General features: G+C 41.1%; 1 protein-coding gene across 1 annotated transcript; it reads left to right on the top strand.

Annotated features, from left to right (window-relative positions):
- The first annotated feature begins 279 nt into the window (after positions 1–279).
- LOC147035704 (extracellular calcium-sensing receptor-like) lies at positions 280–14,073 on the top strand. Its single transcript, XM_085847015.1, has 3 exons — positions 280–456; positions 6,861–7,134; positions 10,967–14,073. The coding sequence occupies exons 2-3, from the start codon at positions 6,889–6,891 to the stop codon at positions 11,264–11,266; spliced, it is 546 nt and encodes a 181-aa protein (XP_085703141.1). The 5' UTR covers positions 280–456; positions 6,861–6,888; the 3' UTR covers positions 11,267–14,073.
- The last annotated feature ends 357 nt before the right edge of the window (positions 14,074–14,430 follow it).

Genomic DNA, 14,430 nt, shown 5'->3' with positions numbered 1-14,430 from the left:
CTGAAAACAAGGAGTGGATGTGTTTTCTTTGAAAACAGCAGTCCCTTTGCTTGAAGTAATTTCCAGCCAATTGGCTTTCTCTGTGGAATTCTGTGACATTTCCCGATAATTATCAATAATCGATTTGGATTGAACCAAAGGAACCTGCATATGACAGATCATAAAAGGAAGACTGATTGGATTTTGTGTCGGTGGTGGAAAGATGCCTTCGAATGAACACGTGTCTGTAACTGGGCGTGAAACCACCTTTAAACTATATGTGTACTTTGTGCTGCTCTCGGTGCTGCAAATACCCTGCGTGCAAAGCACTAGGTGTGATCTAAGGGCACATCGAGAACTGCGCGGGTTGGCAGCACCGGGCGATGTCGTGATAGGTGGCGTGTTTCCTTTGCACTATGGCTTGGCTAATCAAAAGCCATCTTTCAGAGAACGGCCACCATCTACCAGCTGCACCAAGTAAGTTTAATTCTTATATTTATTTTGTGCGACTAAATCAAATGTTACTCTTGGTGCTGATCCTTGCACATTACTCAAGGATAAAACGATTATGAGATACATTTATGTTCTCTGATTGTGTATTTAATACATTGAATATTGGCCTGTTTGACCATTGATAGTCACTTTCACATCCACGAAGTTAGTCCCACCAATTTTAGATTTGGATTAAAAAGTTGTTGAAATTCTTGGTTATTATTCACATTTTCTCCAAAATTGACCCAGACTAGCTCGATGAAATGAGCATTCATGAGGTCACCGTGATGTCGATCTTTGTAAATCACATCCTCTATTTTACAAAAGATTCTTAACTAAACTGCTCATGTGAAATGGTTAATGGGTTCGGTAGAGGTAACTAGTTATCTCTCCCAAACTTTCACATGGTGCCAACTTTTTACTTTTGCTTGACCACATTGCGGAATCTTCATTACCTAGGAAGGTAGACAGTGGTTATGTTTTCACCCCTGTATGTTTGTTCCTTGTCTGTGAGCAGGATATCTCGAAAAGTTATTGATGGATATGGATGAAACTTGGTGGACATTCTGGGTGTGTGACAATGAAAAAATTATTAGATTTTGGTGAAGATCCAGATGCGAGAATTTTAATTTACCAAGTGATTCTTCAACATTGAGAGAAAGAGTCAAAAACGATACATGTTATGATATTTTAAAGAGTTATGGACGGGTTATAACAAAATAGGTGGATGAGTTGGTTCAGTAACAGGAACAAGCCGATACGATTTTGGTTCTAGTCCGGATTCAGATCCATCCTATCAGTGGGATACAAAATGTAAACTGTCCAGCCTGGTGGAGTTTTGCGCTCTTCTCAGTGCTGTTCTAATTTTGTATTTCTTTCTTAAGGTTGTATTTTAAAAATAAGTTTGAAGTCGTTTGTACTTCAATGGAGCTTTCTGGTAATTGGATTTTTTCGACAAAAAAATTCGCTCAAGGGCACTGGTGGTGGTGGTGGTGGGACTAAGTTTGTGGATGTGAAAGTGAGTATCAATGGTCAAACAGGCCAATATTCAATGTATTAAATACACAATCAGGGAACATAAATGTATTTCATAATCGTCATCATATCAGATACATTCAGACACATGTTTTAATGATTTGGAAAATAATTATCAATTACAATGGTGGGTTGGAATGATTTTGGTTAAATATCAAACGCAATGCAATTAAATGGATTGGTTGACATTTTCCTTTGTGCGAGGGTGTCCCAGAATCCAGAACTGAATATAAAACCAAATTAAGATTACATTAAATTTGGATGAAGATCCAAATTGAGATTACAAAAACGATTAATATTAAATTTAATGTTAATAACAGGTCATATGATTGATGAAATAATGAAATAATTATTGAAATAATTCCGCAGTAATGTGAGCACTCCACTCCCACAAATATGGTTGACCATATTTTCCGTACAAAAAACAAACAAATAAACAAACAAACAAAAAAACATTTATTTTTAAGTTCTGCAATGATTTATATGACAAACATTTGGAAGTGATATTCCGATACATGTGTGGAGGTCAATGGATCTCCCTGTGCATCTGCAATATCTACATGTGTTTGATCATATTAGGATCTAAAATCTAAATAGTGATTATTACCTCCGTCGACAAAGGTGGGCGGAGGTTATGTTTTCACCTGTGTCTGTCTGTTTGTCCGTTTGTCTATCTGTGAGCAGGATATCTCAAAAAGTTATGAACGGATTTTGGACGAAATTTGGTGAACATGTTGGGTGTGAATCGAAGACGGATTCATTCGATTTTGTTGCTGATCCAGATGCAGATTCGAATACGAAAATACGATAATTTTTTTCATTTTTAAAAATTACTCTTCACAATCGAGATATAGGTCCAAATCGATACATAGCACGATATCTTGATATTTCAAAAGATTGTGGACGGATTATGACAAAACTTGGTGGATGAGTTGGCTAGGCAACAAGAACAAGCCAATTTGATTTTGGTTTAGTTCCAGACTCAGATCCGACCTATCAGTGGGATACAAAATGTAAACTGTTCAGCCTGGCAGAGGTATGCGCTCCATTGAGTGCCGCTTTAGTTCTTAATTAATTGGTGTATGATGGGGAAAAGTTCGAATCAACATAAGTAAAATGGAAATAATTGCGATGAGTACAAAATAACAAAAAAATTAAAAATGGAAGATAACTTTCAAAAACAATACTCAAAATATCCCAGGAGAGACTGCAAAATAAGCAAACAATGATGTGAAAGTTTGTTTTTTATATGAAGAGTTGGAAGGACCATTTCATTACAATGTGACCAATTTTTGTTTTTTTGCCTCTGCCCATAACCTTTTGTATGATTGGCATCCCCAATCTCACTAACATTGTGAGATTTGTTGTGAAGGACCCACGAAACACATACCAACACTGTTGCAGGTTCAGTTTACAAATGGCAATCGTGTGACTTCAGGTACAGAAAAGAGTGAACAACACATGAAACAAACAGGATGCTGATTGATGTATGATAACTAATGTAGGAAGCAAAGAGAGGCTGAAGTTTTGAGCATCATCCCTTCATCGGCTTCCGCTTTCCTGTCCACAATTCTGTGATGCCAGGTTTAAACCCCACAAGGCATGTCGATATGTTCTCTCATAGGTTATTTTTGTAATTCATGTAAAAGTAACCTAATGTCTCTTCATTTCCCTTCCATTGATGTGATGTGATAAACATGTGATAAACATGTAAAAGCTCAAGCTCCTCTCTGGGCCTAAAACTGCTTTCCCAATCATGAGAAAAATGATGCTCCCTTATCCAAAGCAAACTCTCCTCACAGAGGACGAGATGCACAATGGATTTTAAGTGTGGAGTGGGGACAGAACCGACAGATCCTTTCAAAGTGACCTTCCTCATTTATTGTTGAGCTTCCTCAAATTTGTGCCATTCTTGTCTATCACCTGTCACTAGCCATCAGATATATTTTGTGATTTTTGTGAATATTTTCGTTCACCATGTGGTAAATGTGCACCTTGTGATAAAATTTGGAGTTTTATGATAAAGGTGCACCGAGCTGGAAGAATGGGAGATTAGGGTGATTGCGTCATCCCCTTAAATCACACACACACACACACACACACACACACACACACACACACACACACACACACACACACACACACACACACACACACATTTACTACGAGTAAACTTAAACATGCAATTCTGACAAATCCTCAACAAAAACAACTCAGCCTCCCCCTCCCAAACCTAAGGAATCAATCCCCTCCACACACTCAAGCCTTCAATCTACCCCCCACCCCACCCCACCAAAATCCTCAACCATGCCTCCACCCCCAAGGCCTCAACCTTCCCCTCCCAAAGTTGTCTTATCTTTACTCTCACCCTCCTCCCGCTCATAAAAGCAAACGGGAATTCCCACGTCAAAACAGCCCAATATTTAACGCTCTCTGCTCTCCTATCATTCTATCACTGACTTCACAGAAACACATCACAGTCACATGTTCACTCACAATTTCAAGATAAAATAGTGGGAACTAAATGGAACAGTGTAACCTACGCAGTAAAAGCACTGCTTGGGAGAAAGTTCTAAAGGGTAAATGTAAAGGGGTTCTAAAGTGCAAATTCTAAACTACTAAATGGTTCTAAAGGGTAATTCTAAAGGTTTCTAAATGGTAAATTCTAAAGTTATAAAGGATTACAATGCCTAATGCTAAAGGGTCAATTCTAAAGAGTAAATTCTAAATGGGAGATTCATTGATAATTATAAATGGTTCTAAAAGGTAATTCTAAAGGTTTCTAAATGGAAAATTCTAAAGTTATAAAGGGTTACAATGCCTAATGCTAAAGGGTCAATTCTAAAGAGTAAATTCAAAATGGTAGATTCATTGATAATTCTAAAGGGTTCTCAACGTTATTCGAAAGGTTTCTAAAGGGTAAATTCTAAATTAAATATTTTAAAGGGTTATAAAGGATAAATTCTAAATGGTACATTCTATTGGGTTCTAGACTTTATTCTGAAGGTTTCTAAAGGGTAAATTCTGAAGTTATAAAGGGTTCTAAAGGGTAACTTTGAAGGGTCAATTCTAAAGAGTAAATTCTAAATGGGAGATTAATTGATAATTCTAAAGGGTTCTCAACGTTATTCTAAAGGCTTCTAAAGGGTAAATTCTAAATGATAGATTTTAAAGGGTTATAAAGGGTAAATTATATAGAATCAATTATAAAGGGTAAATTCTAAATGGTACATTCCAAGGGGTTCCAAACATTATTCTAAAGGTTTCTCAAGGGCAAATTCTAAAGTTAAAAAGGGTTATAATGGGTGCTAAAAGGTAATTCTAAAAGGGTACTAAAGTGTGGTTTCTAAAGTTTGGCAGCTGCAGCATAGAAATTTTGGGTGAAAGGCGAACTATCCAACTGATGGGTGGACCTGGGGAGTTGAGGGAGTGGGGGGTAATGGGGATGACGTGTGTGTGTGCACACCATGCGGACGACTCTTTGTTAATACCCTTATTATTTAACAGCCACACTTATTCCCACGTTGTTGGGGGTTGGCTAGGGGATGCTTTGCCCAAGTCTTTTACGAACTGGCTGGCCAAGCCTGACGTTCGACTAAGGTTAAGGCAGGAATCTGTAATTTGTTGAGGGTGCCACCGATAGCTCACGTACTCTTTGTGAAGGTCACTGTGGGATCATTAAAGTCCACCAACTAATGCTGGCAGATGGGAGGGCAGCTTAACATCCAACTGAGAAATGGCACACATTGATGAAACACCCTGTCTGTGAAACACTGGGATGATGGGATGACACGGGGATGACAGGTGGATCCCGATTTGAAACCAGGCTAGACAGATGAGAGGAGAAGATGCATCGCTCAAGGCCATCCTGCCAATCTCCGTGTAAATAGTATCATTATGCCATCATCATTGGATGGAATTGACTGAATAATTTATGGTGAGAATAATTTGGACGAAAAATATAACTTGGATGACATAGAGGCCAGAGTCGGGATTGGAGTATGATGTATCAACAACTGAAGGTAGGCTGATGAGAGCATTCTGTTGGCAGAAAGTAAAGACGACTTGATGAAACTGCTGCATATAGGAAAGAAATAAAGTGAAAAGGCTGTTCTTTATTTAAAACTCAAAAATATTAAAATATGGTCAACTAAGAAGATCGACATGTGGAGAAGGGGTGTGTTCCATTACCAATCATCTTGTGGAGTGTTTGCCAAATGGCTTGCTTGAATATTTAATATTAGCAAATACAATACGTCATTTTTATGGAGGGGGTGTAGGGGGAGAGAGACAGAGAGACAGAGAGAGAGGGAGAGAGAGAGAGAGAGAGAGAGAGAGAGAGAGAGAGAGAGAGAGAGAGAGAGAGAGAGAGAGAGAGAGAGAGAGAGAGAGAGGGTGCATGAGGGAAGAGAGGAGGAAGTGGAAGCTAGGAGTGGGTGAAAAATGGGCAGTGAGGAAAGGGGGAAGAGCAACGAAGGGGGTTGGGGGGGGACGTGGGGGGAGAAACTCCTCACCAAATGTTGCTAAACACTGCAGGAGGGCGTGAGAGGGAGGGAGTTGAGGGAGGAAAGTGTTGCATTTTATCAGGATGGGGGAGGGAGGAGGGGAAAGAGAGAAAGAGAGACTGAGGAAGTGGGGGGAGAAGGAAAAAAAAAGAGAGAAAGGTGAGGGGAGGATGTGGGGTTAGCAAAGAGAATGATGTGATGCTTAATGACCAAGCTTACACACACACACACACACACACACACACACACACACACACACACACACACACACACACACACACACACACACACACACACACACACACAAACACACACACACACACACACACACACACACACACACACAAACACAAACACACATACACACACTCAAGTGTGAGCTCATGACAAGAAGTATTGAGAGTGTGGAGGAAAAGCAACATTATAATTACATTTTTTGCCATTTTCCTTTCACAACCAGCAAGGCTCAGGGAAGGGTTTGCAATTAAAATAGACATTTGAGGGTCAATGGGACTAACATGGAAAAAGAAACACAAAAAGGATGATTGGTCTGCATCCTTATTTTTTAGATTGAAAAGCATCTTCCAAGTTATGAAACTATTTACCCCACACCCCGAAATAGCACATGATGCATCAAGTGATGTCAAGCCCCTGGTACTCTAAATCTCCCTGCCAGTTTCTTTCACAAATGTAAAGATTTTATAGACTTGTGGGTACTTCTCTCCAGTGTGCAGATATTTTTTGTAGCTGATGTAAAGACTATCAAGCTGACTGAATTTTTAAGATTCTCTTTGTGTCTTGATTTGCTTGTGTGTCCTATTTTGAGATTTTCTTTCCTTCCCATTCTAGTTTAAATGTCAAAGCTTTCCGGTCCAGCATGGCAATGGTGTTTGCTGTGAATGAGATAAACTTGAACACTGCTCTGATCCTCAACGTTACTCTTGGCTACGTCATTCATGACTCTTGCTTTGGAGTGCCAAAGACAGTGCAGGCAGCTTTGAGCTATTTGGAGGAAGATGTTGGTGGGGATGGACCCTGCTTTTATCAAGCTGTTGTAGGAGCCACAGCTTCCATTCAATCAGTTGTGTTGGCTCGTTTTTTAGGAATTTACTTCATACCTCAGGTGTGTATGTCTTGTCGCGACATCGATTCTGAGGTTGATAATCTCTGTGGAGTTTATTTTGGGTTTTGTAGGTTCGATAATCAAACCCCAAATGGATTTCTCAAAGGGAAATGTGCTACCTCTGAGCTATCCTGTAAAGCTCAAAGGAAAAAACAATTACAGATACAAACTGATGGGGAAAATTTCCCAGTATGAACTATGGTAGCGATGTCACACTTTTGAACAAAACTATTCTCACTCAATCAGAGGATATCATATTTGGATGACTGCTGTTCAATACCATCTTCATGACTCGCTGTCTTTTTACTGAAAAGTCTTGATGAATCTTTATTTTTGGCCCACGACAGTTTTCGACCAAAAACCTGAAAGAGCTGATACTTTCCCGCCTGGGCCTATTTGGTGACCCATGAGACGTCACATGACAGGAGAATAATACTATAACAGCAAAAGCATCAAATCGAACAATAAGAACATTAAGCAACATTAAACATGTTAACAGTGAACAGCTTTACCTGTTTTTTGCAAATCATTCCATTATATGTATTATATGGCAGACTAATACTGTCTGTGTTTGATGTCTGTCTGTCTGCCCAACCTGAAAATCGCTCCTCAGAGAGAAACAAGCTCAAATGAGCTAAAATCCTCGTCCTCTGAATTATGACGTCCTAAAAACGAATACGACGACATTGTGATGTATCAGGTTTGCGATAAATTATCTGTGCTAATGCTCGACTTGATTCCCACAAACAAAATTCAAACAGCTTGCCTAGTTTCAGAGATAATGGTAAAGGCGATTTCCATTAGCGGCGATATTAAGACGTCAACATTTTTTCTCGGAAGAATTTCAAAATGGGAGATGGTTACTGCCTGCGCGTGGGCTTTCTGCATATACATGGCAAGTTTCACGAAGATCCGATGAAAACTCTGGGTTGTGAAACAAAAAATGTCAAAAAATAGGAATGGCGTCATAAAAATTGATATGACGTCATAGTGATGTATCATATGTGCGTTAATTCATCTCTGCTACTGCCCTTTTCGATTTCCGCAAAACAGAATTCAAAAAGCTTGCCTAGTTTCGGAGATAATTTTTTAGGCGATTGCCATTAACGGAGATATTTTGACGTCATAACTTTTTCTTTGAGGAATTTTCAAAATCGGAGATGGTTACTGTCTGCGCAGGGTATTTTTACATATATATATATATATATATATATATATATATATATATATATATATATATATATATATATATATATATATATATATACTAGCGATACCTGTGCACATGCATGGGATAGCAGTACAACATAGCTGGTAGTTGACGACAGACGGTACACGGGGAATGACAAAAATACGCATTGTGCAAAATGCAAGTGGTACTATGGAATGCCAAGACTTCCCAAACATTGTCGGCATGTCCGCTAAGTGCCACAGCAATTTCATAGGGATCGTGTGACCGCGAGCCGAGTTTTTAGTGTGCAAGCTTGGTATTATAATAGAGATAATAATATTTTGTAATGAAAGCAGATCACACAAAATTGTGAAAAAGCGAACCGTACATAATTGCAGAACTAAAGGACCCCTGTGGACTGTAATGTCATGGATTGAAAAAGCAGGTGTAGGCTTTTGCTGAACTGTTTTTGTAAAAAAAATCCCATCACACGAATTGCACTCAATATTGCACATCCCACCCATTACACAGTAAATATCCCACCCATTGCACTCAATAAAGTTACACTTTCTGAATATTCCAGCATCTTTTCGTCACTAAATATAATCGTCTAAACAGTAGAAAAAATAAGTAATACTATTTTTAAATAAATACACTTAGTTATAAAAATCGCAATTTTTTTTTTTTATTTCAGATTTTTCTTCACATTTGGACATTTATTGAGTCAACGAGATCCGATTCTCAAATCCGATATAATATTTTGACAAGTCTGGAGATGGCGATGGTTCACGAGCAATGTAGACGGTTCACCTTTTTTATTTTTTGACCTTCGAGGGGACGCCACTGGCAAACTGGCAGGAATCGGGAAAAACGTAAATGATTAAAGTTGTAGTACTCGAAGAGCACTACTTGCATACCAACTTTCATTCGAAACAGTTGAAAACCCTAGAAGCTCGATGCCCAATTTAATGATTTTTTTGACATTTTCTAAGTTCGAGACTTTGTGACCTTGACCTTTGGACGAAAATGGAAAATCGAGCTCCGTGGGGCTATGCAGGTGCCATTGGGCTAACCAAATTCCGAAACCCCTGCCGGATTCGACAAACCCCCTCGGAGAAGATGTAACTTGAAACCGGCAACCCCCTAAAAACACGTATTTTGGGCGTGGCTCCGCCCATAATGGGCGCACCACGCCCATTCTCAGGAAAACACAACTAGATCATGATATGAACCTCCCACCCAAATTTTATCAGGATCGGATCAAAACCCATGGAGCTCGGGATAGACGGACAGACAGACACTCACACACACCCATAACAAATATAGTGGTCACTTACTGACTCGTGAACCAATTATCTACTTTAATTAGTCCATGACAGTAGATTGTGTCTCCAAATCAAAGCATGTTTGAATGGGCTGAACAGAATGGTGAGTTGAGACCCCAGCAAGCTGACAGAGGGTTGACCGAGGATGACGCCTTGCTAAATATGGCTGTTAATTATCTTCAAAAGGGATGTTTCAATTAACACAAACATGCAATTTACATTCATGCACTCCCCTCGAGTTTGGGCTGTTATAAGGGAATTCGTTTTCAATAAAGTGGGGAATATTTAGGGAGTTTGACAGGAATATCCTTTGACAGCTTAATGGCAGGGACCCATGGAAATTCTGCATCAAGTAAAATGTGATTCAAAGACCTCATATAACCCCCTCCCCTCATCTCAGCCCCAAATCCTCAACCTCAGATCTTTAAGCCCTCCTCCCAAACCCCAAGTCACAAGCTCCTCTGCCGAACCCAAAGTCCTCGACCTCCCCTCCAAATCCATCACGACAATACCCCCTCCTTCCCTACACACTCCAAGCCTTCAAACCCCTCCAACACCCCCACCCCACCACAACCCTTCAACTTCTCCACCAAAACCCCTAAACCTCCTCTCTCCCAACGTTTCAACCTCCTTCCCTCAACCCAACCCTGACCCATCTTTGCTCTCTCCCAACCCCTTCCGAACCCCAACCCCTTCTGCTCCCTCTCCCTCCCCTTCACAAAAACAAAAGCGCATTCTTCCGTCGATCACACTTTCTTACATCGGATAGATAGACAGACAGAAATTACAAAATTGCATGACATAGGCATTACACAAGAGCATTCTTACAACTGATGGACAGAAAGACAGACAGACAAATAGACACACACTTATAGATATATAGACACAAAATCAATAGATAGATAAATAGATAGATCGAAAAACAGACATATAGATAGACAGATAGACAGGCACACTGATTCATAGACAGATAAGATAGACAAACATACACATACACATAGATAGACAGACACACAAATAGGCAGACACACAGATAGACAGACAAAAAACGCACATATAGATAAGATAGACAGACATAGATAGGTGGATAGATAGATAGACAAACAGATAGAAAGCCAAACACGGAGATAGATAGAGACACACACATATATGGACAGATACGCACAGAGAGATAGATTACTTTCAGTCCGCATTCAAGGACAATTTACATGGCAGTTATAATCGACTGAAACTTGAATAATGATGCTAATCTCAGTGAGAAAAATAGTGAAGCTGATGTTTGAGGTGTTGTTTGAACACACAGTATTTGTACAATCTTCACATGTGCGTTGTGCAGGTGAGCTATTCATCAGGTTGCCAATGTCTCAGCAACAAGATGCATTTTCCAACTTTTTCACGAACTGTCCCAAGTGACACTCATCATGACATGGCCATTGCCCAGCTTGTGCTGATGTTCCAGTGGCTTTACGTTGGTACCTTGGTTGTCGATGATGATTTTGGACTCAACGGAGAAGCAAACTTCTTAGAAGTGGCCATTCCAAAAGGTGTCTGCATTGCCTTTCGCAAAGTGCTACCTAAGGTACAAGATTTAGACATTATAAAACTCCTTGGTGAGTCAAGTTTTTTTCCTCCATAACACTGAACAATTTGTCATGCATTAAATAATAAAGCAACATTTCAAACATAGACAACTTGAAGCAATGATTGACATTAACCCATTTGATTTTTCCCATGGGAGCACCTTTTAATAACCTGAATTGAAAGTTAACTTCAGCGAATTGAATCTTAACATCGATTTGCTGCTAACTCAGCAATGGATTGATAATCTAGTTTACTTTTCGTTGGAAGCTCCTTATTCTTTTAAAAAAAGTACATTATCCCAACCGCCCCAATCTTATACCATACATTATATATCTTTTCCCTCCTTTTGATAAGGGGTGAAGTCTGATGGCACCAAGCTTCTGCTCTGCCTTGACCACGATACCCTTCCACCTCCTTCTGTCCTCATCCAACTCTCTCCACTCTCCAACCAACCCTACCTTACGAATATTGTTCCTCACACATTCCTCCCATCTCAAATGCAGTCTACCTCTTTTCCACTTCCATTTCTCCCTCTACTCAACCTGTCTGTTCTCATTGCCATTCTCTCTTCCCCCATCCGCACCAAGTGTCAAGCTCACCTCCGTCGGCATTTCACCAATCTCCCCGACAGACTCCTCTGCACATCAATCTCCTCTCTCAGTTCATCCATCCTCCTTTTATCCACCCTCTTAACACCCACAATTCTCCTGACCCAGTTGTTTTCACAAACCTGCAGCCTCTGTTGTTGTTTCTCTGTCAATGTCACCATCTCCAGGCCATAACGGTAGGCCGGCATTACACACGACATCAAAACGTTGCCTTTAAATTTTCTTGATATCTTTCTGTCTGTCATTCCTCCCTCCACCCTCCTCTACCCATTTGCACCCAACTGAATCCTCCTCCGCACCTCTGCCTCGGTCTTACCATCCCCATTCACTATTCCTCCCAGATACTCAAACAAATTTCCCTGCATGATCTCCTTCCCCTCTAACCTGACATTCATATATTGTCTCTGCTGCAACAACCCACATCATCTCAGCCTTCTCGATACTCATCTTCAGCCCATGATTTTGAAATACCTCCTTCCACTCACCCAGTATTTCCTGCATCTCCCATCCACTCTCCACCACAACATCCAGATCGTCTGCATACAGAATTCTCCCCACACTGCCCCTCAAGCTCACCTTCCTCTTTACCAGCTTCATCACCATGCTAAACATGTGTGGGCTGAGAGCACTTCGCTGACTCAAACCAATGTTCATGCTGACCACTTCAAACATTTCAGGACCAACCCAAACTCTTACCTTCCTTATCTTGTATATCCCTTCCACCAACCTTAGTTATGCTTCCAGCATTCCCATCCATCTCAGTGTCACCATCGCCATCTCTCTTGGGACAGTGTTGCAGGCCTTCTCCAGGTCCACAAATCCCAATGCCATGTCACCTTGCATCTCCAACCTCTTCACCAACAGCAGTCTCAGACCGAACATCCCATCTGTCACCAAACTATCTTGTCTAAACCCCTGCTGCTCTTCTCCGATCTGCATCTCCACCATCTTCCTTATCCTCCCATCCAGAATCCTCTCCAGCACCTTCATTACATGACGTAGAAGCATCATACCACTGTGCTTCCCCGGATCTTGAACATTGCCCTTCCCCCTTCCATATCGACACTATTAACCCTGGTCTCCATGCCTCCAAAATTTAACCCTCTCTCATACACACATTCAACAGCCTCTTCATTCCAACTGCATCTGACTTATTCAGCTGCAATTATCATCTCTGTACAAACCTCCTCAATGTCTGGCACTCTTCACTTCTTCAACCTCTTCAACGCCGTCGCCACTTCCTCTGTGATCTCCAGGGCTCCAACAACTCCACTTTCCCTTATACAAAACACAGATGCCCCAACTCCAAGTTGCTTACTTCCTGGTTCAACAGCACTTTGAAATACCCTTCCCAAACCTTCAGTACTGCCTCTTTCTCTGTCACTGGCTTCCCACCACCATCCTTAATCACTGCATTCCTGTCAGGAGCCAATTTATATATCTTCATCATCGCCCCATCCTCTTACAACTTGTTGTACACCTCCTCTTCCATATTATTCCTGACCTTATCCTTGCTGTTTTCTTCTTCTGCCCATACAGCTGCAGCACCCCACATCTGGCTGCCTCCCACTCTCCTTGATATTCTCCATCCTCTTTCAAACCTCATTCTTTCCCCAACTGCTTTCGCTACCACCACTGTCCTCCATACCTAGTTTCTATCCCTCGACGATACACCCTTTCCTGACGTCCTTCCACACAAAACTTCTGTAATTCCCCTAAACATCTTTCCATAATTCTTCCATTCCTCCTCCAAACATACTGCTTCTTTGTTAAGTTTCTGATAGATAGCCCTCAACCTCTCCTTGTACTCAACGACAAAGTTTCCCCAACACTTCCCCCACCAAATAATCTTCAGACCCCTGCTCTTAACAATCCTCCTTTTCTCCATCTCCACCACAAACACCACTAGCATGTGCTGAATAGTTACATGCTCTCCCACCACTGCATTTCAATCCTCAACCCTCCACAACTGTCGCTTCCTTACCACCACCAAATCCAGTTCTTGAGCTGAGACCCCAGCAAGCTGACAGAGGGTTTACCGAGAATGACACCATGCTAAATATGGCTGTTAATTGTCTTCAAAATGGGTGTTTCAATTTATGCTAACATGCAATTTCCATTCATGCACTTCCCTGGAGTTTGGGGTGTTATAAGGGAACCGTTTTCAATAAATTGGGGCATATTGAGGGAGTTTAACATGCCTGGTGTTGGCACAGTGGTTAGGGCAGCGGCTTGGGATCCAAGAGGTCCTGAGTTCAAGCCCCGTTGGGCCACTGAATTAATACACCAGGGGGTTGACTCAGCCTGTCATCCTTCCGAGGTCGGCGAAATGAGTACCAGTATACTGGGCCGGTGTATACCCCGGTTAAAATAGGTGTACCATATCCCTGTGTCATAAGAGGCGACCAGGGTTGCATCAGGAAGGGCATCCGGCGTAAAACATGTGCCAAATCACTATGCGGATCATACGGATGATCCGCTGTGGCGACCCCTAACGGGAGCAGCCGAAAGAAGAAGAAGAAGAAGATTGAGGGAGTTTGACAGCACAATGGCAGGGACCCATGGAATTTCTGCATCAAGTAAAATGTGATTCGAGTCCTCATCTTTCCCC

This window comes from Eptatretus burgeri, chromosome 1 (assembly GCF_056783735.1).
Source record: "Eptatretus burgeri isolate ZD-2024b chromosome 1, Ebu_testis_v1, whole genome shotgun sequence".
Lineage (NCBI taxonomy): Eukaryota > Metazoa > Chordata > Myxini > Myxiniformes > Myxinidae > Eptatretus > Eptatretus burgeri.
This window is presented reverse-complemented; position numbering and strand designations above follow the sequence as displayed.